Genomic DNA, 27,840 nt, shown 5'->3' with positions numbered 1-27,840 from the left:
GCAAGACGTTTCAGGAATCCTGCCACCTCACCCACATAGCAGCACTGCCATTCCAGTGTGTGGGGATGGGTTAACTGTCTTGCTGAAGGTAAAAGGTACTGTTCATACAGCAGCCATACATTTATAGTGTGAGCTGGGTCTAGGCAGGGAAAACAAAAACAAAAAAAACAAAAAAAAAAAAGAAAAAGAAAGAAAGGGGCACAAAAATTCAGGAGCAAAAGGAATAGAGACAATACAAGATGCTGGAGACTGTACAAATTCTATCTTACAGACAGCATCGCATCAATATGAAGGTAGGTTCTTCAAGCATGAAAATAAAACTTTTCTTAAGGCATGCAAATAGAATTGAAATATTAGTCACATAGTTTATTCCGTTCATGGATTATGTGCATTTATTTCAAGCTTTGCTGGCTGGTACAATCTCAAAACAATTTAAAAAGGTCCAGGACAGCTAGCAACTATATTACTACATTTCAACATAAATGCAGAACATTCAGCATGTATTTCTGCACTCTTCTTCCAAAGAATTGTTCTGAAGTAACTGGAGAGAAAAACCTACAACTCTACAGAAATTCACTGCAAAATATTTGCGATTCAGAAGATTACATACTATTAGAAATAGTCACTCCGTGACCCAATATGAACAAGTCTGAGCAACATATTGCAAATGAAATAATTTAGCATTCGAATAGTTTTGTTTAAAAATTCCATTTCAAGCTGTCTGCAGTTCTGTAACAAACTAAAAGTCCACACTTAGACTGCTAATTTAAGTGGAAGCCCATTTTGGATAGAGCGACAACTACAACTGTTTATTCATCTCTGGAAATAACTTGAGGCAAACTCATAAGCTCCTTTATAGTGTAAACCTAATGCTCTAGAAAAGTGCATATGTAATATCCTCATTTTTTAAAAGGATTTCCTATGAACTACAATGATAAAGCCACATAAAACAAGTATGTGAAAAACACTGAGTATTTTACGATCAAAGGACGATATTTTAGTCCTGTCAAAATAAATAGTCCTTTAAATAAAATAGATCACCAATATCAATAACTTTTCCATAGTCTAAATGCAATGCAGATTTTTGTTGTATGCCTTTAGCTAACAATGAACAACACTTGAATGCATTAGTTGATGCTAAATTAGTACTGATACAATTTAATAGGTCTGCTGTAAAACCATTTGAAAAGAGTTACAACTAGGCCACAATACCAGATTTCCATGTAGGCCCCATGGATGCAAAGAAGCAAAATGCAATGAATTCATTAAATTACAAGAAATCTGACCACAAATCACCTACCGAGCACATCCTACTAAGCAGGCTTTTTAAACAATCAAAGCATCATTCAACGTGACCTGTAAAACCATGTGGGGAGAAATACCCTACAGACAGAATAACCAGGTCATCTGAGCCACACTAACCTATGTGCTTCTGTAGCTCATCTCATGGCTTGAGAGAACAAAAACATCTAACAAATTAACACAAAAAACTTTTGCACTAAAATATCTACACTTTTAATGAGATCATTAAATTGCAGTGAACTTTATTATGCCATATAATTTGCACAGATAACCCTTTAAGCAACATCCTTGTCTCTCCTCCAGTTAGCTTACATTTCTTGACAGCACGTCCCATTTATTTGCTCTGGGTTTTCACAAATAAGGGCAAATAATTCTATTAGGGAGTAGCACCAGTCCAGGTTGGCACAACTCAAGTACTTCCTCCTTCCCTCTTCAAACAGCTACAGGAATGGAAGCACAGCTAGAGCCAGCTGGTTCTTTCAGTTCTTATACTGGGAAAGCAGAGTGGCACAGACACCCATATGAGCTCACTTCCTACAATTTTCATCCAACAAGTTAGAAGCAAGTTATAGAGACTTGGTCGTTCCATTCTTAACTGCAGAACTAAGGTGGGAGGCCCCCCAAAGTTAGAAATGTAAATAAAATCAACCTTTCTGTCTTCACTGAAAGACACAGTTGCACAGAACACAGTCTGAAGACTTATGAATGCTTAAATTTACCTTCAGCACCAAAGTCTGCCATGACAGAGCATGACAAGCATCCTAAGGCTAGCTAATCCCCCAATTCATCACTTGTACTGTAAGTCTCACAAACGTCAAAGGCACACAAGACACTGAGCTAACCCCAAACATCCTAAGATATCATTAACAAAATAAGATTTGAGAAAAGTAACAAGGCACAGGGAAAACCAAAACTGTTACTGTTGCTAACAGTATTCACAGAGGTTCAATTTTTGCCTGCCAATGCAAACCTGACCCCCTTCCAGGGAAAGGGTTCAGTTTAGGATGTAACACCTTCTGTAACTCAGGTTCCAGAAAAAAGCAGGATTCCTGGTATACAAATCACATCAAGAACACATTTAGACCTAGAGAACTAAGACCACTCTGTCCAGAATGATCATGGAATGTGAGCCTGAAAATATTTTCCCACAGGTATTTTCAACCTGTTAAGCTAAATCAGAAAGTGACATCATAGTAAAACCCATACACTTTCAACAGATTAAATTATAACCAGACAGTCCTCACCTGAATTTTAACTCATGGACAAACAAGTACTGAAATTAAGTCTTATTTGCTTACACATGCAGTAAAGTACATTATGTGCTATAGCAAGATGGACTGGTTATCCATTTCCTTGTTGGAAACTTGAACAAAATTAATAAGAAACCCACCAAGCTACTACTCTGATAAATACAAGAAAGTACACAAACAAGAACATTAAACCAGGCATGAAAAAACTCAGATATATGGAAAATAGTATACTGGAAACAGCTATACCAAAGTTTGATTGGCTCCCCCTAAAAGCAAACTGGGAACACCACACAGATATCATCTTTTTCCTTCTGGAAAAAAAATTAGGTGTCTCAAGGAAAATAATCTGTTTTGCACTTCTGATCTGCGTAGAAAACAGCTTATTTTCTCTAACTGGCTGAACAAGGACAGCAGAGAGTGTTGCACATTTACTTTTTTTTCTTTCTCTAAGACAACTTCAATAACCTAGCCACAACATGAAAACTGCTTTTTACATGTAACCATTTACTGTAGTTGAAATGTAAAAAAAATCATATTTAAACTATAATATTTTGGTATTTATTCCATCTCACTCCATCTTTTAAATTTCAGTAAAAGTTCTCAATAGAGCAACTATTAGTATGATAGTATTATTTCTCTAATTAAAAATCTTCTTCACAACTACTGACCACTGCACTACACATTTTAGCCAGTCTTCAACTGTCTTCTAGTATGCATTACTTGCTTTTATCAGCAATTAATTTTATCTGCTCTTGTATCTTCCTAAGAAAAGAGCAAAGGTCCTTCAATTCTTCAGTTAGCATTTGTACAACTGTGACTAGCCAAGCATCACCTGGTAACTCTGTCACTCAATTATTCACATTCTTTTCATTAACATTTACAGACATATGAACTAACATACTGATGACACCCCTTCATAACAAAAAAGTGACTATACAGCTATTTTAATCCTTTTATCCCTGTGCAGTTAAGTTACTCTAATACAAGCACACCATTATGAATCATGTATCTTCCCTCTAGAGGTTTATGTACCTTTCACAAGATTTTTTAAGATATTAATACAGAAAAATTTTAGAGATTAATAACAAACTAGTTTTTATAGAAAAAGCTCTATTTCCCCCTTCTTCAGTACATCACTTCTTCTCCCTGCAAGTTAAGAAACCAAGAGGACCACAAAAGCAAAGGACCACATTCAAATGCACATCTAAAATCCTGACATTTCCTCCCAATACTGGAAAATGAATATTAATCCTCAAATATTAACACAGTACTACAATGCTGATTTATATAATTTCTCTGTTGATAAAATACCAAGCACTTCACATTCTATTAAGAAACCACACAGCAGATACACGTGAAAGATTATGAAAATCTTTAAATATATTTCTCTTTCATGTGTCTGAAAAAAAGCTAAAACTGGGTAACATTTTAGTACTCACTATCTTCTCCTGGACAAGGCATGCCGGGTTTCTCTGGAATACTTGGGAAAACTAAAACAAAAAGATTAGATTTTTAAGTGAAAAGATTCTCAGCAGTACTTTTTCCTTGATTCTTGAATATGTTTACACAAAGACAGTTTCTGGAAGCCTTTAAGTAATTCTGCGTGAGAAGTGACATTATCAGAATTTGGTTCCATACTAGCAAGGTCTTATATTTGACCACAGCATTCATAAATCTGTGCATTTTAGAGCCTGAAGCCCCCTCAAAGCCTACTGTATGGTTTCAACTTTGTGCTCCACACCCAAAACAACACTTCCTTCTTACAACATCAAATTATAGGGAACCAGCTACATATAGAACAACATTATCTGACACGCAAAGGAGTTGTTCCAATCTCAGATTTAAAATTATACTAGGATTATCAACAAATGCATACAGGTTCTTGAATAGTGTAATACTTGCCGTGAATAATCAGCCCTTCATCTCTGTTTTGACAGTACAAACGGAAGGCTTCTTCCAGTTCCATCTGAGATGAGATGGTACATGGGTCACCTAACAAAAAAGCAACATATAATTCTTCAGTCATGGATTTGCTTAAGTGGGGAATTTCAATTAGTAATAAACACACGAGCCTCCAGGACTGCTTTTCTTTCAATCATTTGATATTAAGCTGGCATTTTGAACAAAGCCAAAAGATATCAACACCTTTTTTTTCTTTTCTTTGAATTTCATCAAAACTCAGTAGATATAAATATACTATGTTGGTTTGCAAGGGGACAACAAAATGCAAAAGTGAATAGATGTGCTTAAAGATCTTTTAACACACAGCAGAAAAAAACCAAGATCACTTCCTAGTAACCTGAAAGTTTAATTCAAAATTAATTTACCCTTTGTTAAAAGGCCCATTAACTTACCATCTTAACTTTGCTGACTGCAGAATCATGATACATTAACTTAAAAGTTATGAAGGTACACATAGATTTTAGTTGAGTCCCTCCTGCTAGACTGACAGAAAAGCAATCTATGATTACCAAGTGTAAGAAATGAGATACACAGATTAAAGTTATGGATGGGATACCAACATGGCAACACAGATGTAAATACGTAAGTAACGCAAAATTAATTTCTCTCTAAAAGCTTCTAAAATTTTCAAGGTTTGCTTATATGTTTTGAGGAAAACAGTTTCACATTTTTGCTTTTAACTTAGGTTTAGAAGTAGAAAAAAAGGAAACTGAAGGAAAAAAATTCATAAAACCTGCCTAGCCAGAAACAACCCTCTCTTTCAGAAACAGATCAAGCCTTAGTTTCTATGACTTTGTCTTCCATACCCGCATTCTTCAGTAGCGGATTCAACAAACAGAGCTTTCACGAGTTCTTAAAAAGGCAACATGCCAGCCACAATTTCAAGAGTACTCTAAAAAGCCTAACTATTAAAATAGATAAACCAGAAAAACACACATACCCCAAACTATGAGATATCATTCAGGATGAAATTCACAGGGAAAAGACTAAAACTGAGACAGAATCATTACAGCACACTAAGGCCTGGTCTCAAATACCACGCTTGATCCACACTTTACTCCATTTCTCTGACATGTACTATTAGCTTTATATTAAGAAAATACATGAAATGCAAGTATCGAGTCAGACAATATCCCCAAGGTATAAATCCTAATCAGTTTAAGTGAGGACATTTTCCCTTGATGTTAAACATCTGAATTGAACGTAATAGCAGAATACCTCTCTGGTAGGCAGAAATCCTATTTTAACAGCCCATGACAACCTCTGGATCGCTGGTCTCCAAACTTTTTCAGCAGCACACCCCATCATTAAAATTTTCTGAGCACAAAACCCTAATATCTACATTATAAAAAAATACACCAAGATAAAAATTTCTAAAGGATGAGATAAATTTTAAAATCAAAATGTTTTTATTAATGGCACAAAAACTTAGCTCAAATTATTAAAAATTTAAAATCTTTTTAGTAAGATTATGCGTTTGAACTGGCTTCATGACTTTTGAAAACCTTTTTTTAACATTTTATGACATAGTGATTCAAAGGTCTGGTTCTAAGCTCAGTTTATTTCAATACTTGGTTTTAATGGTATCATAGCTTCAAAAAAGAAACCTCAAAATAAGAGATGTAGATCCAAATGAAAGAAGCACATCATTGGCTGTGCTTACTAAATTTTAACACTCCTTCAATCCCATCCACCATTTATGCAAAGGTTTTGCTGCCATTCAGTTAGTAAATTTTCATCTTCCCTCATGTCAATCAGCTGTTCTTGCAAATTAATCTGAAAGTGTTGCATTTTTAACTAATAGGTTCAAAATTCACTGAAACTGTTTAGAAGACTTAACAGGTTAGAAGATTCCATTTCCAAGTTTAAGTCCAATGGAACAATAGAAATATCTCCAAACCTATTTTCGAAATGCTGTCTCCATGTAGCACAAGTTCCTTTTGAAAAGCAGTTATTTTCTCAGTCATTGTGATCAAGTACGTAACATGTTTAAGGTTAAGAACTCTAAGTACTTTGCTGCAAGATAATCAGCTAACCTCTCTGAGGTACAAAAGTTTCCTGGTCACATACAGAAGTTTCCTGGTCACTTCTCAACATCACCAAGCATTGTAAATATTGTGCTATCTGAAATTTTTGGTTTTATAAAATTAATCACACTGATGACATCCCATAGCACTCTGTGCACTCCTAGCTCCAACTCCTTTGCTGCAACAGCTTGCCTGTGAACAATGCAGTGGATGAATTTCACATGTGGTGCTCTCTTTGCAACCTTACTCCAGAATCTTAGACACACACACCCAGTCAAATCAGCCTCTCCATCAGTGGAGACTTACACAGTTTTTCCAAAACACGCTGTTTTTATTGAAGTCATTTACTCTTAAAATCTTATCTTTTCCAGTACATCTTTTTTCCTTCAGTGACTCTCAAAAAACTACATCTCCACACACCCTCACTATTTAAACAGAATCTAGCAAACACCATCAGCTGAGGCGTATTACAAACATCTGTACTTTCATCCAACCATACCACAAGCTTCCCACACTGCACACTTTGTTTTAATACTTGTTTCTTCAAACTTTCAGCAGTACCTTCCATGCATCTCCCAAGCATATTTTCTGACAAATGAATGCATTTCAGCTTGTCCCCATCTTCTTTTCTATGTATTATTCCAGTCACTTTTACCATGACAGGAAGAGCAAGTGTTTCCCCAAAGGTATGTGGCTTTTTGTCTTCTGCTATTAAGTAAGAAGCCTCAAAACTGGCTTCTAAAATTTTAACTTCACATTTAGTGAAGTTTTGTCAAGTACCAAACTGAGCATCACTAGGCTTATAAAAAGATAAAAACTTCCCTTACTCTAGATACTTAGGTTTTATATGCCTTGCTAACCATGACAGCTTCATACTATCATTATCCATTTTCTCAGAATACTACATACACTTAAGGTGAGGTTCATCATTAAAAACAGTGGACGTAAATACATATTTCAAATACCATTCCTGACAACTCCAAATCTTTGTGGCTGACCTCTTGTCACATCTGATTATAGTCATTGTTTTTACCTTGCAGTGTAGCTGACAGTTCATAGTTAAGAGTAGAAGTGTCAGCTCCACCATTTTCTTGTTGCCTGCCTGTGCTCACATTATTAGCATCACCTTGTGCGGGTTATTTTAGTTAAAACTAGGTAATTAATCCATAAATCCACTTAACCAGGCACACGTAAACTGCAGTGCGTCACAACACACTAAAAGCAAGCAAATGAGCGAAGGTGTCACTCTCAACTCCTGAAACTTTGTGGAACACCCACTCTCCCTGCAGTACACCTTGTCCACCATATGTGACACATGATCATACGACATATGGATCAAGTGGTGTCACTGTCGACCCACATATTAAATGAAGCTCATTTTTTTATTTTTAAAAATTAAGAATATTTTTTCAAAGATAAAAGATACCACTCTTTGAAAGCCACTGCTCCTGATAATCTATAAATACTGCAATAATGCAACATGAACGACAAAAGAATTATTTGTATTGAAATCAAAAATCCACATTCCTTACATGTTTGTGGGATTTTATTGTGACTGAGTTAGTAGTTCAGACATTTTGGATGTTGTCAAAAACAGAGAAACATTAAAAAAGCCCAACATAAAATTCATTTTCTTCAGCTCTTTGGTATTTTTCTTTATTCATTACGCCTCAGCAACTGTGTGCTTTAACATAGTTTCAAAGAGAACATCTGTTCGTGCAATCAGTCAAATGGACTTAAATTACATGTGGCAATACGTAGAAACATTCACTCATATGCAGAAATAGGATAACTCCTAAAACCTGTGAGGACTGAGGGCAGCCAAAACAGCAGGTTGGTTGAAACTGGAAAACTTAGATTCAGGAATTAGAAAAAGGGTCGTACAGGTATGTATTTAACCAAGACTAGAAGAAAACTTAATAGAACTGCAACTACAAAAAAAAAATCCATTATTTTAAGTAAAACTCAAAAAGCTAATGCAACAGATAGCCAAAGCAAGAATAGTTAACAGGAATCACGTCTTAAAATCCTCCCAGTCAAAACCCATGAGATTTTTTTCTGTCCTACAAGAATCTTCCTTTTATTAGCAGTCATGCAGTTCTGATAGCTAAACACATGCAATGTATTTGTTATCTGTGCATCTCTGATCAGGTTATTTTGTATTAGACTGCCATGAAACTGAGGGGTAGGAAACTGAAGTTCCTAGTTGCCTTTGTCTTTCTTGGTAATCAGAAGATAAACAGTAAATTTTAAAAATAATTGATACCACTCCTTGATATTTTAAGAGGACTGAATCTTCTTTGACTACAGGCTACCACCTTCCTCAACGATTATTTTGAAATTCCATTCGACCACCGAACGATGCGACTCTGCTAAGAGAGCAGTGTAGGCCATCATTCAAAAAACAAAACACAAACTACAAACTAGTATTTTTTCATCTTTCGACATTCGGTTCTAGGAGTTCTGCTGCAGACCGTGGCTTTGGCAAAGTGCAAGAAGAAAATTACCAAGCACCTGTGCAGATGTCTAATTGCACCGTAGCTGTTTTCAACATACTAGGTCAGGAGTTCTGCCCACTATGAGTTACAGATGCATTACACTTCTGTTAAATCGCAAGCAGACACATAAATTCCAAAAGGAAGCAAAATAAAGTAGCAAAGGCACTCAGCATCAAGTATCCCCATGTCACTACTACTCACAACAACCAGAAGGCTCTAACTTAAGGCTGCAGAGAACTGCCACATTTTACAGCAGAAAAAAATATGCAAACCCATCTCACACCACGACGATATTTCAGAGCCTATAGGAAAGGTAAAGAAAAGGTAAGTTTCTCTCACATACAACTATTTGTGGAAGAATAATGATAAACTGCTTTACACCTGAAGATAACTTAGAACAATGAGATCTGGCATCATCAACCTTTCCTGTGGAACTGCATAAGAAAAATACTTCAATAACAAATCATTTTTACGTGATTTTATCAACTCCACTTTCCACAAAAATAAAACTTTACACTATTTTCCCCACATATGAACACCCTCCACCATGACCACCTATTTCTTTTTCTGGACATAACGTACTTTAAAGACACTGGGCATTTTTCCTCACCACAATAGGGAAAAAACTTATTTCTTATAAGTTTTTACTTCATATCCATTATCTTTGAAAAATGGTACTCTGAAGTATCAGTCAAGTGAAAAAAACCCACAACATGAAATAAAGGTGACTAGAATTTGATTGGTCATTGTAGCTTACATCAGCACTATATTAACAATCAATTTAGTAGAACACTCCTTTAAATATAAACATCTACCCTCTGATTCTTGAAGAGGGTATGTTTATAATCAACACGACCATCAGTGACAATCATGCAGTTGCCAGGAACAACCACCATAAAAAGAGAAAACCAATTATTGTCACTGGAATTCTTAGCACCTACCTTCCATAAAATATAAAAATCCTCAAAGAGGTAAAACCAGCCTTCTGGAATTACAATTGCATTGCTTCTCAGAAACACTTGTTTAAAAGAGAAATCACAATTCAGGAAACACAAATACCTATGTCATTCTGAAAGCTGACAGGGTTAAAAACATCAAAAAGTGATCTCGCCAAGAATACAAAATTGAGCATTTTGTGGGGTACAAAATTAGGCCTATGAAAGTGTGAAACTGAAACAAAGTTTGCATTCAGCATAGAAGTATGGAATAGCAAAATACTGAAGTTCTACGAAAACTTCACTTCTACAGAATTGAATTCAAGGGCTACCACAATCAACCATGTTGCTTTGCAGCTCTTTCTTCTAGCTCCCTGCTGCTTTATAAGGCAGCATACATACCCTGGTGTTTAGGAACAAAAAGTAACTCCACAATATAGAACTTGTGTAAACAAGTTTCCTCAATGCCCCTTCTTTGTATCACAATTAACAATAAACCCAAGAATGCCCAAGTAGTATTTCAGTACAATACCTTCATCATCGATCCACTTGAGGGTAATTGGCTGCTCCTGTTGTAAATTACACATCTCATGCACTTCATCACAAAGTTCATCGTAGCTCATTGATGCATCCAAGTTTGTTATAAGGATGTCCCTGCATGAGATGAAAACATAAGCTTTAACCAGAAAGTATCTGCATTAGCCTGCATATTCCAACAATTCCATCTATGGACACTAAGCTGCAAAGTCATACTTACAGAATCAGGATTCCTCGTATGAATGCTCCCACTAACATAAATTAGTTGCCAGAAGTCAACAGGATTACAACTTACCATGTTTAACTATTTTAAAAAATACTTCAGGATGGAAGAAATAACTGTGTTAGTGATCTATTTTTAATGCATGTTTACTTGGGTAAGTCAAGTTCTCTTATTGTAACTATCAAGGTTTGAAGTGGTGTAAAATGATCCCAAGCCTCAGTAAGAATTAAATTTTATCCGGGTACTTCTCCCATCGGGACAGAAGAAAAATACCAATTATGGTAAAATCCTTTTAAAATGTAGGTTTCTCCTCACATCCACTATATTGTTAGAGACAAAGTTTTGATTAGGTAAATGCTCAAAAGATATCGTTACAAGAAAACTCGGATAAAATCTTACTCAAATTCTGCATCTTCTGCTCTACCTTCATGGTGTTTTGAGAACATGAACCCAGTACTGAACTCCACTAACATCAACCACACAGTACGCTCAGGCATTTGTGAGAACAACTCTTGATTATATCAAGCCCACACAGTACTGTCAAAGTAGGACAAAGATTAAAAAAAACCAAACAAACAGATTATGCAAACCTAAATATGAGGATACAAACTGGACTTTCTCCTGTTTTCTAAATAGGCTTCAAATGACAAGGAAAGGAACTAATTAAGTACAGGAAGAAAGAAGAGATGTACTCAAGTCATCTCAGTGCTTTCAAAACCTAGGGGATAGTTAGGAAAAGTTTTATATTTAATGGCTACTGGCACATGTAATTCTTTCCCCTCTTAGTTTAACACAGTAAGTTTACCAGAAGCTTCCCAACATGACTGAGATTTTCCTATTTTCATACCATGTGTCAAGTCATTTTAGAAAACATGTTATATCACATATTTTTCCTAGTCTCATCTTTCAACCAGAAGCCAAAAGGTACTACACTGAACTAGGAATCTTAAGTCCTATGACATAGACATATGACTTCTATGACATTTTAAATTATATGCACTAATAACTTTGTATTTTGCCTTTGCCAAGAAAAATTACAAGAAAAGCTCTAATAACTTAAGTAAAGTTATTAAGAACTGAACTAAGTTTCAAATTCAGATTAAATGCACTGCTGTCTTTTCAAGTGTACCTTTAATCTACAATTTGTTAAATTCTCGAAGAACAGCAACTTAGTAATTCTTCAGAATAACAATGGGAAAAGAAATAGGCATGCTAACTGCCAACTTGTAAATCCACGTTATTGTACAATACTGAGAGCTGTCAGGTGAGGTTAAGAACATCTCCCTGTCAGAAAAAGTCTATTTTATGCACTTATGAAAGGAAGAGACCAAACCAGCTCTCAAAGGAGTGTCTGAGGTCTGGCACAACACCCTTCACCAAGACAAGGTCACTAACAAATGCAGCTCATTACTTAATGCCCTGCCACCACAAGCTACTCACGGAATGAAATAGCTAGATCTGTGGTAACTCTGGTCAATCACACTTTCACAAGTATCTAAATACTACTCAAAAACTGAAATTATGCAGGTAGACAATACTCCACTATGCACGCTACAAACTCCAAGCTGACAAAATGATTAGTATCAACCCTAAATTCTTAAAATTATTATAAACAGATGGCACTGCCATTCTACTAAGTTAATAAACTTGATATTGGACAAAACACAGGTGGACTATGCTAAATAACACCTACTGCAGACGCAAACATTAATAATATTTATTCAAATTATTCTTATATCTCCATGATGTCCATGTTCTTTTGAGATTTACTGCGTTTCATCTTAATGTCTGTACAGCCACATTAGGCAATCAGGGCACAGATAAATGAAAATCTTTCATTCTTTTAATACTGATAAACCCCACAGGACACTTTTCTTTGTCAGATAACTTCATATTACTTTGTAGTGTCCCATTTCAGGTATGTGTAAGTGGTTATAGCAAGAGAATCATTCACAGTGATAGATTAAGTGTGTCACAGTTTAGAACCAAGTTAACATACATCAAACTATACTGCATCACTGCTCTAAATGAAGTGATTTCAAGTAACCAGGTGTAAAACAGATAAACTAATTAACTGACATAATGAAATAAGAATTACACAAGTTAACTGCATAAGTAGATTACAAAACAAAGTTATTTATGCTATGCTATGTGAAGAACTCTGTCACACCCAGAAGCATGAATACCTGAGATACTAGGACTCCACAGACAGACTCAACAGTCATGTGCTTTAGAACTTCCTCCTGCTTATATTTTTAACTGGGATTTCAAAATGATATATTGTACTATTATTTTAATTTTTTAGCAGCTACCTGAATGAGCTCGTCCTTAATTCTGAAGTTGTCCAGCATCAATGACTTCCTGCAGTTTGTCAAATTTGTTCAAAAGACGAGTACTTTAATGGAATACTGAGATTTAAATGAATACTTTAATGGAGACACTGAGATAATCAGTTTTACAGTCTACAATGCCAAAAGTCAGCTCTTATTCACAGAATTTGATCAGTACAACAAAACCAAAATTCACTGAGCTTAGAACTCGTTTTGTAAACTGACTTACAGACTTCACAGTTTACGGAAATTACTGAATATAGCATTACAGAAACTACAGTAGTAGTTTATTGTAAAACATCATAATAATTATACATGAATTCTAATTGTGACACAAGTATCACCTCCTCCACTTCTGCAGACAAGCTCTACAGACACATTTGTTTTATATCAACACTATCTGCCAGCAAGTTATCCCAAACCGTTTACACTAAGTTCTATTTGTGTTTACAGTGCCTTCCCTTACAGAGCTAAGGCAGCTGGCCAACAGCAGTTTCAGAGAAGCATGCACATACATGCACCTCAGAAGTGCATCACAATTACTTGAAGTTCGTCTGTTCCTTTCAACTTAAGCCTATCTATGACATGATTCAGAAGTGCAGGATAAAACTATGGAGCAGAAAATAATTACTAGTAACAGCAAATATATCTTTCACTCGAGTTCAAGAAGCAGTTTACATGCATCTATTAAATAACCAAAACAAAACCATGGTGCAGATTAATGATAACAAAACCCAACTGATCTGCATTAACTATTGTGAACACATTTCAGAAATTACTGAGCAACAGTTAACAATGAACCACAGCATACAGTCCCATTTGCTTTCATAAATGGATTTCTTCTAAATTCTATTTCAACTAGCAAATTTCTGTATTTTGTTATATTTTGACATGACTTCTGACCACTAAATGCTTACCTATGTTTCAACTAAGCAAATTTTCATATGAAAATTTAACCTATACATAAGCGAACTCTAAATCAACAGATTCTGCTAGACTTTCAATTGACAGGTGGCAAAACGAAGACATAAAAAGCCAAATGAGTAGGCATAAGGGAAAGTCAGTAGCACAGCTAGAAATTGAAGCCAGCTAAAGTAAAATCAGACACATTTTCACACTAATTTATAAGAAAACTGGCATTTACCAAATTAGTACCACTGCTCTAAATTTCTAAACTCAGGACCTCAAACTACTCCATGCTGACTCGGTGGATAAGCTTAGCAAGAAAGCATTTTGTTTTCAATAAAATTTGGTGAGGTGACTTTTATACACATTTAATGCAACATGGCATTTTTCTACACAATAGACGATCTGCCACAGCAGTAGCAACATTAACTTATTTAGCAGTAAAACATCAGAAAAGATGACTCAGGACACCTAGCCAGTAAGTTTAGTTTAAATACTTCGAATCAAGTCTAAGGATTTAATTAAGCTAAATATTTAACTCCTCAAATGACTTAAACTTAGGTCTTGGAGGAAGACAGGAGAGACCAAAGCAACATGAGATTAAACATGTCTGAAAACCCAAATTTCACACTGAAGTAATAAAAAATCTTCCTGACTGCTGATGACTGAAGTGATAAAGGACCTTGACTTCTTCTTTATTGTCTTAAATCAGAGCTACAAAAACAAGCATTGTGAAAATAACTGAAGCAACCATGTTAACATCTCATTGCCCTTCAAAATGCATTAGTCAAATTACTGGGAGGGGAGCAGGGGAATCAGCCATCAAAAATTAAAGGGCAAACTATACAAGAGTTTACTTTTAGTATTTATTCACAGCAGGAAAACAAAGATTGTGTGTTTATTTGTTTAAAATCAATTAAAACTGAGTCTTCAACCAGCCTGCATTGGTTCATCTAAGTTTACTGATAACTTGCCATCTACGCAAAATCCCCTCATTTCTCATATTTATTAAGTATTAATGGAAGTAATTCCAATAATACCTTCTAAAATTTCTGTAAGACAAACAAAAAAGGACAAACCCAATGGCACTCACTTATTACTTCAACACTTACTCTAATTTTCCAAGACAAAAAGTGCTGCAAGTTAAAATAGTATCTAAAAATCCCCACTAGAAAACGACTCGTATTCAACTTTACATGTTTTGTCCCAAGGAGCACAGAGTCACAAATAGACATTTGTAAGTGCAAACGTGTAAGCCATAGTTCCTCCTAATTCCTGAGTAACCTGTAGAGTTCATTATGTAAGATTTGTCGTACCTTTATTACAAAGTAGACACAATGAAATGCAGTAACCGCATCTGGATGCAAGAGATGGATTTATACCTGTCCGTGACCACAAACGCTTGTAACAAAAGAGAAATCAATAACCCATCAGCCCAGCGTAACTGCATGCCAGTTTTGTGCATTTCCTCTTGTTTCAAGAGAAGAACAAACTACCAACTCTTTTCCACAACGAGCATGCTGCAGGAGTCCAGGTGGTATTTTAATAGCCCAGAAGTTTACATACCTGATCTGACATTAATAACAAATCTACCAACACTGTGGTTACTCTATCACTAGGTCAGACTATGAACTCCTGCCTGATACACTTCAAAAAAGGGCACAATATAGAGGAGAGAATACGCTGACTTACCCACTATAGTGTGCTTTCACTCTGATGAAGTCTTTGTTCAAATCAATTTTTGAGCCCATTCTGCTAGGCATGGTCTGTATTTAGCAGTCTAAATGAGATTTTAAATATATAGAAATAAGTTCATTCAAAACAGGTTAAGTCTTATTTCTGAACATCTTCACATGTGAAATATGCATTCCTCCTCCAGATGATTTTCAATCCAGCTGCACAGAAAGAAAACCAGAATATAGCTGAATGTACACACACTCTACTAAACACATCAGTTGTGTCAAATTTTATGAACAGAAGTAGCTTTAAGTAGAACAGCAAGAAATCAAAAGGAAAATACACAAACCCATTGACCCGCACAGAAACTAAATGAGATCAGTTAAAAACACCCTGTACAATTCAGTTTTACATAAACATCCCAAGCATTTAAGGATGCTTTTTAATAAAACATCCAACAGTTCCCTCTTGGGCAAAAATACTCCAAAGAAGTGTTTACTTATTCATCAGTGCGGCTTCTGGCTCTTTTCTTCCGCAGAGTAGCGTATTTTAAGTCAAAACAGTTTTTATACACATGGAAGCCTACTACCAATTAATGTTGGTTACAAATCTAACGCAAGAAAAGCAGAGGAGGAACTCACAGGGGTAATTTACGTTACTTTGATGACTGGAGATTGACAAACACCTTGTTTATTCAAACTCACCACCCCCTTCCCTTACATATATAAACACACGTATACATATATACACATACAGGCAGCTCGCTAACCCCAGCCCGGGAAGGCAGGGCCGTGGGGACCAGGGAGGGACCCCGGCGCACGGCCGCCCCCTCAGCGCGGGGCCTGCCGGACACACGGCGCGGGCGGCAGCAGCCGGAAGGCGACACCGTCGCCCGGGACGATCGCGCCGGGCTCCCCCCAGCCTCCGGGACCGGCCCTGCCTCCTACCTGCTCCGGCAGAGCTGGGTCCCACCTCAGGGAGCGGGGCCTCAGGGGCCCGCTGCCCACCCGCTCCACGAAGCCGGTGAGAGCGGAGGGCGCTCTCCGCCTCGGGGGAGGGGGGGGGGGGGGGCCGCGGCTCCGCGTCGCCGGGGCCCGCCTACACCTTCGCGGCCTCAAGTTGCTCAAAGTCCCGCGAGGAAGTTTCAGGACCGGACTTTGGCTCCCCGCAGCCCTCCGGTACCGGCAGGGCCCCGGGACGGGCCGGCGGCAGCGCGCGGCGGAGCAGGCAGCGCGCAGCGAGAAAAGCACCCGGTCCCCCCCTCAGCCGCCTTCCGCCTCCCCGCCCCGCGCCCGCTCCCGCGGCAACGGCACCACCGCGCCGAACATGGCGGACTAAGAAGGTTAGCGCCCACAGCCAATAGAACACCTCCTACACTACCTGTCAACCAATAGCAAGCTACGACTCACCTGGAGCCAATCCCCAAAAGGATCCCGCCCACCTACGACCAATCATAGGCCGGGAACCGTTACCTGGCGAGTTAGGAGCGTCACGGCCAATCAAAAACGAGTGGGGGAGCGGTAGTAGAACACCTGCATCCAATAGGAGAAGCCAGCAGCAGGCGCGGGGGACAGATGCGGGTTGTCCGCCGCCGGTCATGCTCCGCCGTGGCGCTCCGGTGCCCTGTCGTGCCCGCGCCGCTGTGGCGGAAGGAGGCCCTAGGCCTGAGGGAAGAGGCAGCTGCGACCGCTACAGCGCTGCGGGGGCAGCGAGTTGGCGCCTCTGCCCGTTTTTTGCAGCCCTCTGGAGAGGTAGAGGCTTGTCACTGTGGGGCTGTGGCTTCCTGAGGTGGCTTCCTCCCGGCGGGAGGAGCGGGGTGGCTCGGGCGGCAGCGGCGGACACCCCCGCGGGCGAGCGGCTGGGGGGCCGCCTCAGGGCTGGCCCAGGGCGGTGCTGAGGCGAGGGGCGGAGCGCGGGCGCCGCCCGGGGTCCCGCGGAGTGGCCTGGTGGCGGCGGGGGTTCCTCCCGTGGGGTCCCGCAGGCCCAGCCCGCTCTGGCTCTCCAGAACACCTCAGGCGAAACAAAAGCGCCCACCACCACCACCCTCCAATAAACCCCTTGCCAGCTCCACCCAGGGCCCGGCCACCTCACCGCGGGGAGCAGCGTTGCCCCTGGGGACGCCGGTTTCCTGCCACGGGAGCATAAATCTCTCTAACGAGTGTAAACATCAAGCTGGGCCTGGAGAGGTGCATTCCGAAGTGTTAAACCAGGAAAACCGCGGGCAAGATAATAAAGAGGAAACAAGATAACAAAAATAAACAATATTAGATTTCTGAGCGGCCAAGGCAGAGGGGAGAGGGGACAACAACTGATTACATTGTATTAGTGTTGCTGAATTAACCACAGTTTCACAAAGAGCAAGTCTGTGAAATGGTTCGTGCCTTTAGCTCTGTAAAGTTGGTTTGGTTGGTGGTTTGGGGTTGTTTTCCCCTGATAATACTTTGATCTTTTGATTTCAGCCTGTGGATCAGCTGTGGCTGAAGCAGAGCCCTCCCCTGGGTACAGCAGGTGGAGGCTTTGCCTGTTCCTCATGTGAAGGTGCAGGACATTGAACTCAGGGAGGGCCCCCAGTGCAAATGTTGTTTGTCCTGGCCAGGTAGTTCTTTCCCTTGTCTCCTCAAACCATTTCCCAAGCCAATGCGCTATCCAAGCAAAAGGTTTGCTTTGGGACTTTTGTTGATCTACTTATATCTGCCACTGGGCAACAGTAACCCACCAAATTTGAAAAACCAAACCAAGGTGTCACAAATGTTAGATATTTTTTTTTTCATTACCTGGAGTTGAGCAGCCATAATCTGTATTTTGAAAATGGAGAAGAAAAAAAACCCACAACACCTTAGTCTCCTGCTATTACCTGTGTACACCACTTGCATCAAGGTCTTTTTAGATACCATTTAGCACTTTCACATTGTCTCTGTGGGGGTTTGCATGTGCATATGTGTTGGTGAGTTTGCATCAGTGTAGCCCCGAGCCACCTTTTGGTATCTCATTAATCTTCCAAAATACAAATAAATAACAGTTAATACTGGTTTATGTAGCAGTATGCTCATCAGTCTAGATGTTTTCTCTGATACCAAGGAAGTGCACCAAATGGTTTCATTTATCAGTTTTTAATCTGGATTATTCGTGTATCCACTGTTGATTTTATCTTAGTGGGAGCTGTCAATACAGTTTCTGAATGGGCTCTTAAATCTTCATGTGTTCCAAATTTCCTCTGCTTAAAATGGAGAACATTATGTAAGCTTGTCTACAAACATAATTCTTTCAGGGCAAGTTAGACTTTGATCTCTGTCATGTCAATTAGACGACTTCAGCTCCTTGAGTTGTTGGATTGAAAGATAAAAGGTAGTACAGTTCTTCAGAACTGTGATTTGAGATTTTCTGTGTCTTATTGTTGTTATTTTTTCCTACTGCAACTTATTGAGGACCAAAGATCAGGTACGTTTTCAGTGCTTGAAGAAAATCACAACAATAGTATTTTTTACTTCTTGCAGAGATATTTTGTAGTTGATCACTTATTACTAACGCTGTTATTTTAGAAGTCTTACTTTGAGTTGGTTTATATTTTCTTATATTACAAGACTGTTTAAGCACTTGAATTTCTTACTAGATGCTTCCCACTTCTGGGCAGATGGCATTTTTTGGAGAGGATGTCAGCTTTGCTCTGTGCATTAGCTAACAAGGTTGTAACTGGTTTGAAAATGCAACATATTGTATGATCATTGTTTCTGGCATATTGTATTTGAAGCATAATCAACTTCTGTTGTCCTGGAGCTGCAAATCCCGAGTGTATTCCTGAGCTTTGCTTTTTTTTTTTAAAAAAAATTATTTTCCCCCAGATGGCACAGTATTGCACTTTTTGTCTTCTACTAAACCATCCTCACCTGATGAAAAGTTGTAATGTTGCTGTCTACTACAGCTAGGTTTGAAGAGCTGACAGGCTTCTAATTTTATTTTATTTTATCCCAGGTTTAAATAAGATATTTATTGCATCTAAAATTTTAGTTCTTTTAAAAATTATTATTATTACCTCTTGATATCATAACTCTTAGTCTGAAGAGCAGCCTATGAACTGGTTTGTTTAAAAAAGAGAAAGCTTAAAACCAGTTTTTTTCAAGTATTTCAGTTCTGTTTCGAAAATCAGTCTTATGATATCCAGCCCAACAAAATGGGAGTTTCCAATTCTTGCTTCCCTTTGTTTATATGATGAGCTTTGGCAAATCATAAATCTGTCATATGGTCTAAAAGGGCTGCTTTTTTTTTTAAGAGGTGGGATAATTGATTTCCTTACCAGTATCAGTATTTCAGTTCTATGAGAAAGGAGGAGTTCCTCCTGCAAGAGAAATACCCATTCAGATTTGCCTTCTATTTTATTTTCCTGAAAGTCAGTGTGGCTTATTAGCAACCAGGGTGAATAGCAGCCAGTACTCCCCAGGAGCTGCTGAGGTCCAGTGTAAGTTACCTTCAGGAGGACATACTTAATTTCCAGAGCGTTCTTAGTGAAATGTGTCAGGATCTCAGGCTCTATGTTAGCTTGTGTTATGATCCCATCACCTCATCTACAGTGGAGCTGCTCCTGTTTTATACAGGTATGGCCATTGTGATCATCCTTCTCCACACATGTAATACTACATTCAACCTTAGGGCCCCGTTGTGCCATGGATTTATGCTGGCGTCAGAGAGCACTGATTTGCTAAGGCATCTGATGTTGGTATTTCAACTGCTGCAGCTTATATAGTCTGAAGTTACCTCATTATTAATTGTTTTTTTGACTAAAAGTTATGAACATCCAGAGTGTTGGTTTCCAAACTTAATGTCTCCCTCATCATTTCATTTTTGTCTTTGACAGTGACCTGGAAGCCTCTATTTAAGCATGTGTATCTGTGCAGTTCCAGCAGATGGCACAATATTCCTAGGCAACTGTCTGGGAAACAGTTGTATATACAGTGCTAATAAGTGCTAGTTCTTTATTTTAATGCTACAGGCTGTTGAGGACTATTCTTTACAAATTTAAGGGAAAAAAATTATTTGAGGTCAATGATAGCATCAATCTAACGTACTGCTTCAGGTGTCAGATATTTGTATTAATGTCTGTTAATATCACTCCAGTGCAAGGTTTTTGTAGCTGTATTTTCCTTTTTAAAATTCTAGAAAACATTTGTTACTTAGTGGGTCTGGAAACTCTTAGACTATGAAGTACAACTGCTTTAGCGCCTGTAACAAGAATGTATAATCTTCCTTACCTCCTTTTTCAGTTGGTGTCTTGAAAGAAACAGGCTGTGGTTGCATAGGAAAACTGGGCTGTAGGGGTATACATTCCTTGCTGTCTTGAGCCATTATTCACAGAATAATTTGTCCTGCATGCTTAAAAACATGAAGCACTTAAATACCTCGCTGAATCCACAGAATGAAACCAAATAATTTATTCCAGGCTTCATGTGAAGAAAGTGGTGTCTTTTGACATTTTCAGTGAAAGGAATCATATTCCAAAATCTCTCAGAGCATTTTCTTTACATGCACCGCTCAAAAGAAACAACTAATTGTCAAATACAATTTTATACACTACAGCTAGGAAGAGATGAGAATATTTCTGGATTTGAAAGTTACCTAGCTTGGTGAATAGTGTAAAAATAATTTGGTATCACAGGTTTAGTACCTGTAACTAGTATTTTGGCACAAATATCTACAAAACCAGGAGAAAAACCTAACAATATACAATTTTTTCCTGTTTGGTTTTAGGTCACAGGAACCATTTTCTCTTCAAGCTGGACTTCAGCATAACCAAGAGACAGAAACAAATTTTACCTTGTCATCTTTACTCATCCTGCTTAAAATCTGTGAGTAATGCATGGTTTTGGAAGGTACCTACTGCATCTGAAACTGATTGTGTGTATTGAATTTTATTATATTTTAACCCTTGTGCCTATTGTTTCCTCTGTGCATTTGCCTCTTTCTGATCTACTGATAGATGCATTTGTCTGATGGAAAAGCATTGTAACTTTTCCAAATAGCTCCAACCTCTCTTTACAAATGATCTCAGCAGTTCTTTTTTTTACATTTTGATGTACAGATCTGTTCAAGTGCTTGTGCTTTATATTAACCTATTGTTATTCTGCCAGCAACAGCTGCTGTGCAAAGAAAGAAAAAAAAAGGAGTAACCTAATGCTTACCCATTTATACTATGTGCTTCCACTTGTACAAGTTGGTATTGTAAAGATGAGTATAGATCCAGAAAAAGTAAGTCTGTGAATCCAGGCTACAAATGATGGAGAGAGATTTAAAGATGGTGCTATGCTTTCAAAACAAAGATCAGAGGATGCATATTGGTTATGGTTCATTTTGTTTCACAGGTGAGGAATTCAGCAGAGATGAAGACTCTGTCCTTGTAGTTTGGGAGCTATAGTTGCTATATTGATGTTTACATCTCCCCTTTCCACTGGTGTAAGAATCAGGGAGGAAAAGCTCTGTGTTTTAATTTTGGTAGTTCAATGAACACATCAAGTTCTTTGCGTTGCAAACACATTTGGTTGCGTAGAAGAAAGCTTAGCTAATTTATTGCTGTTAAAAAAATATTTTTGGTTAGTAGAATGCAGTACACCATGTTATATATTTCAGCATATGATGTTCATGCAGTTGGGTTAGTAAAACGATATGGTGGCTTATTCTTCTGAACGATACCTTTGGTTAAAATAAGTTAAGTCACAAGTGGGGCAACTATTGAAATATGTACGAAGCACTTACGCAACGCCAGCATTGGGATATTTACCATATTGAAATGTTCATTTAATGGAGAAGGGGTTATAAAATCAGATGAAGAATGGTCTGAAACAAGACATCACATAAACTGTAAATAGAGAATCGTCACAGAAAAGATTTATTGACTAGCAACATTTATTTTTTCTATAGCTCAGATCACAAATTTGTTTTTGACTGATACTCTGAATGCCAAGGTTTCAAAAAGCAAAAGATCTTGACTGAAAGGGATACTCACACACATAAAGGAACCATTATGGGAATAAGATTTTTTCAAGGAAATTTATTTATACACATAAAAATCTGCTAGAATGTCTTAAGTTTAAAGTTAGTTTTGCCAATGTATCATTAGACAATCAGTGTTTGACTAAAACAGGCATGCTCATAGATTGCTCATTGTTTCAAGATTTTCATGTTGAAGTGCTTTGTCTTCATCTTTATGACCTAATTATATATCAGTTTAGAAAGTCTGCCTGATAACCGTTATCATCATGTATCCCAGATCCTAAAGGGAAAAAGCTCTGTTATTTAACCCAGTGAGGACTACTGAGTTTAATGTTTAAGGTGCTATTGCTTAACACCCTTTCCAGCAGTATGAGAATTGCAGATCACCAAGAGAAACACTCCAGGTCTGCTGTTAAGATGTGAGTGGGAGGCAAAGCTGCTACTGGACTGAAAGCATAACATTGTTATCAGTCATAGCTAGGAGGGTTTTAGCTCACTGTCACTACCAGTTGATCCATCTCATCTCCAGAGCACTATCTCTGGCTTACAAAAGGCTTTTCTTTGAAAGAAATACACCTCTTTGGAAACAAAGATCAGAGGATACATATTGGTTATGGTTCATTTTATTTCACAGGTGAGGAATTCAGCAGAGATGAAGACTCTGTCCTTGTAGTTTGGGAGCTATAGTTGCTATATTGATGTTTACATCTCCCCTTTCCACTGGTGTAAGAAACAGGGAGGAAAAGCTCTGTGTTTTAATTTTAGTAGTTCAATGAACACATCAAGTTGTGTAATTAATTAGCAAGTAGCTCAGCTAGGACCTTCGTTGCTTAAATGACTAAAACTATTGGGATTGTTCCTACTACTGAAGGTTGCTGAAGAATCATTGCACTCACTATATGGACTCCTCACAGAACAGATTATGTACAGAGATATTTCGCAAATTTAGACAGAAAGTTACAGAGTTGCAAGTTCTTAAACTTATGACTGGGTGGCAGGACTTGCGGATTTTTCTACCCTTTCTGTGCTGAAATGACTTTTTTTTTTTTTTAACTGCTCTATCCACAAAGTACTTGTATGTTTTCAACAAAGTTGACCAAAAAAAAAAATCCTTCTCATTTTCTCCCTCCTAAATGCTTCAATTAAAACATCATTAGGACAACTAGTTTTTAAAGACAATTGTTGCAAAACCAGGGGCAGTCAGCACTAGTTTTGCCTCAGTAGAAGATGATGGGTATCCTGTTATTACTTGAATTAATGACTTCAGATTTTCAGCTACATTAGGACCTTTCCAAGGTCCTTTAAAAACTTTTCAAGATTTTAAAGATTTAATAGGGATTAGAATGATGATTTCAGACTATGAACAAAAAAACAGATACATTGAGAGAGACGGATACTATCTTCCAATATATGTGAAATGTGAGTAACCAGTTCTGTGTCGTTCTAGAATGAAAATGTGTTCCCACAGAATGTCATCTTAAGCAGAACAAACCAGCAACGTGCAGACATGCAGGCTGCTTTTCAGACTTTTTACTCTTTTACAAGCAAGAGACAAACTATTGTTTCTATTTCAATCAATGGCAGTGAAGTTATTAAGTCCAATGGGAATGAATCTGGGCCAAATGCCATTAAGCTTGGATAAAAATTATAAGGCAGAGCATTAACGTATTTTAAGATAAACTGGACTAAAGCATATATCCTACATAACATCAGAAATCACCATGGTAATTCTTTGCAGATTTTCTTGCTGGATTGAATATTAGTGTTTTTCTAGCCCATGTTAAAATAGACAAAATGAATAATGTTTCAAGACTATTTTAAGTCAACACCTCCCTTACTTGTCTTCCTTATATAAGACAGAAGCACCCAGAAGCTAACTCATTTTTATTGACAACATGTTAGCCAGAAGGATAAAGAATTCTATGGGTAGCCCAAGATATGTATGTTTAAAAGCGAATAAAACCAAACCTGTATGCTGCTGTATTCATTTTTTCAGGATATTTAAACAATCTATCTCTGTAGAAACACAAATTTTCCCCACTTCCCTTTTGTTATATGTTCACCAGCACATAATATGCTATAAATCACAGAGGCTTCTTTCTTCTTGCTGCATAACATGGTCCTAATCCTTTAGAAAGCAACAATCCCTCTTATAAAAGAGAGCAGTGAAAGAAACTATGCAAGAAAGAAAATGACTGCTTCTACCATGGAAGACATGCAATTGTCATTTCAGAGGGTGGAAGAAAATGATGAAAATTTTAAACAAAAAAGACTTAACCCTGAGGATCAAGTTTTCACCTTGGATCCTCAAGAATCCTCTTTCTATTGCTTTCTCTGAATCAGGCTTAATGGTGCTGCCCTAACTTCTCATTATTGGTCCAGCCAGCATTCAGTTTGATGGAAAGACAGGCATTCTTAGTTCAAAATATTCCAAATCCAAGAAGTGCCTGCTGGGTTCTTCAATAAGCCTGCACAGAACCACCATTTTAGGCAATCTGAAAATAATCATAGCTGACATATTAAATGTTTCTTCTTTATAAAGTACAGGTTCAATTTTAAAATACTATATGCACTATGATTTATAAATAACAAATAGAATCCTCCTGTCTTTTATGTCTATGCATGTATGAGCTTGTATGTGTGAAAGTTGCACACACAGCCTGGAAAGATAAGGGTAGGATAATTCTAAATATAGATACAACAACACAGCAAGTTTAAGATGTATAGAAATAGATCTTTTGTGTTTCTCTAAATCTGAAAGAAATGTAGCAATAAAGGAAGAACAGTCTGGATGGAGTCCTATACCAGATGTTTTACAGATTACTCTGTATTTCATCAATCTGTATTTAATCTTAAGACTGTAGTAACACTGGAATAGCTCAGTGGCCTATATATTATTTTGCTACTTCCATTTATACCTGTTCCACATACCTACCTTTTAAAGCTGGCCAATTATTTATTACTGTGTAAAGAAAAATGTCCTCCCTAGCCCATGCGGTAACCCAATGCATGAAAATTGAGAGTTTTTTGATATTTGTGCTGGCAAAGGTAACTCCCAGTGCTCTTGTTCAGATTACTTTGTAAGCAACTGATGCAAACGTGTATTTGTTAGTAACTTGTTACCCAGTGACTATGTTAAAGGTGTTTGGGCCAAAATCACAGGGTTGAGTTTCTTGCCTTTTATGTAATACTCATTGGAAGGTACAGAGGTTTGTAAACTGAGACTTTTAGTCTCGCTGTTTTTCATACCTGTGTGATGAGATTGTATTGGTTTTGCCTAATATGTTCTTATGCCAAAGAGAAAGAAAATTTCCTTTTTCCAAAGGGTGAAATACTTTTCAAGTGAAACGAAGGGAAAGATAACTGAGTATCAGGTGAAATAGAAGTATTGCAGGAGTTAAAGCAAGGAGTAAGTTTCCAAAGGTTGGATTCCTTTCACAGGAATTTATACATAGATTTCCAAAGCTACTCCGGATTCAACTCCCTCTGACCAACTTGCTAAACTGTCTCTTCCTTAATTACACAGAAAGTTTATACAAATTATTTTTGCTACTTCTTTTCCAGTTGAGTTTTTAAACTTGTTGGGGTAAGTATCTCTCAGATATATCTTTAAAATCCCAGTAAGCTAGGAGCTGTAATACTAGTTGGGACATTTTGTAATAAATAATTGTATTGTGTATTATTAATTGCATGGTAGGAGCCTGATCCCACTGGCTTTTTAAATACCAGGCTTTCTGCTGAAGTTGTTAATGGATCCTGTGAACACAAACATTTGAGCTTGTGACTCTCAGGTTTCCCTTACCTTTACTTCTTCTTACATCAAGTAGTTAAAAAAAAAAAACCCACAACCAAACAGGAAACAAAAAAACCAACCCCTCCCATCTATTTGCAATAAAGTAAACTAAGCCAACAAATTAAGGAATATAACTCTAGAGCAAAAGAGGTACAGAAGGCAATATTTTGTTTATGAACATTCCCAAGGAGCACAAACTGTATGAGAAATCTTACCTTAACCAGAAGATAATTGTTCTCTGTTGCTTAATGTTTTATGGTTACTATAGGAATATAAAAACTGTTTAAAAGCAATCATGAAATAAAGAATGTACAGTCTATTTCATAATATATATTTTTTTACATCCCTTATCCCTTAATACATCTGTAGGACACTATCAGAAATCCTCCTCTTCTCAGGTGAAACCTGGACTAGTTTGCAGGGCTAATTATTGTTGAACAACTTAGTTTCAAAGCCTGAAAAATACTTGTTACCTATTTCAAATATTCTTTGTTTTCCTGAGCACCCATCTCCTTACTATCTTAAACTATTTTAATTAAGCATTTAAACAATTCTGAAAAGTTAGAATATTTTTAGTAAATCCCCTCACGGAAATTTCATAGGCTTTGCCTGAACAAGGAAGTTCTACCATTAGTTTGGGTGCTCTTCTCTGCGTGAGCTGAAACGACAGCCCTGACAAAAGGAGCTTGTGAAACTAATTTGGTTAAATCAGTACAACTTTTTGTGTGTGTGTGTGTAGATGAGACCTGCAAGTATAAAAGCACTTTTCTTTGGTTTCTAATATTGTCTGTCTTTGCCCCACTTGAGAATACAAAGAGCAATGCTTGTAACTGCTGAGCATTACCGAGCTCAGTAAAAGACGCACATCAACAGCTCCATGACAGACTATACTAAAAGGTGGAGATTGGATACTGGGCTGCAGGGATCTTTCATTCAGTGGAATTAGTCCTGAGTATTGGTTGGTCTTAAATCTAGAGTGATCTAAAGAGGTTTCAGATTTCAAAAATTAGGGATATTTGGATTTCTTTTTTTGGATTTCTTTTTTGTGGAACAGTGAAGTCCCAATAACGTCTGATTAGTTCTGTTGGTACTATATTTTCTGACAGCCTGGAATTAACTGTCTTCTCAAATTTGTTTTACTGTGCAGGACTTAGTAAAAGGAATAGCCACGACATAAAGCTGGTATAAGGAGAGAACAGATCCCTAATGCATTATGTAATGATGGGCTTAGATCCTCAAATTCATTTCATTTAAGACACAAGCTATAAAGGCAGAAGTACCATCTTTCTCATTTTCAGCAAATCCATCCAAATAAGACATGTTTATTGCCTATTTTTTGTTCAGTTTTCATTAAGAGGAGTTAGCTATCTGTGTTTGTAACATATATTGCACACAGCGTTATTATAACATCAAACAGCTTTC

General features: G+C 37.6%; 2 protein-coding genes across 3 annotated transcripts in view; one reads left to right on the top strand and one right to left on the bottom strand.

Moving 5' to 3' along the window:
• The window catches only part of PRKCZ (protein kinase C zeta), a 67,394-nt gene extending 50,166 nt beyond the window's left edge, over positions 1-17,228 (bottom strand). The window contains exons 1-5 of one of the 2 annotated variants that reach the window (XM_040587943.1): positions 17,120-17,228; positions 15,663-15,865; positions 10,507-10,628; positions 4,455-4,544; positions 3,992-4,042 (exon numbers count right to left, since the gene is read on the bottom strand). In XM_040587943.1, the coding sequence (XP_040443877.1) occupies positions 3,992-4,042; positions 4,455-4,544; positions 10,507-10,628; positions 15,663-15,733 (334 nt within the window). In that variant the 5' untranslated portion in view covers positions 15,734-15,865; positions 17,120-17,228. Of the gene's footprint in view, positions 1-3,991; positions 4,043-4,454; positions 4,545-10,506; positions 10,629-15,662; positions 15,866-16,594; positions 16,938-17,119 lie in introns of those variants that run through there. The other variant, XM_040587942.1, reaches the window with a different exon arrangement.
• Positions 17,229-17,244: 16 nt separating this feature from the next.
• The window catches only part of CFAP74 (cilia and flagella associated protein 74), a 92,214-nt gene continuing 81,618 nt past the window's right edge, over positions 17,245-27,840 (top strand). Inside the window, exons 1-2 of the mRNA XM_040587941.1 lie at positions 17,245-17,398; positions 21,387-21,484. Of these exons, the coding sequence (XP_040443875.1) occupies positions 17,245-17,398; positions 21,387-21,484 (252 nt within the window). The remainder of the gene's footprint in view (positions 17,399-21,386; positions 21,485-27,840) is intronic.

Source organism: Falco naumanni, chromosome 3, assembly GCF_017639655.2.
Source record: "Falco naumanni isolate bFalNau1 chromosome 3, bFalNau1.pat, whole genome shotgun sequence".
Classification (NCBI taxonomy): Eukaryota; Metazoa; Chordata; class Aves; order Falconiformes; family Falconidae; genus Falco; species Falco naumanni.
This window is presented reverse-complemented; position numbering and strand designations above follow the sequence as displayed.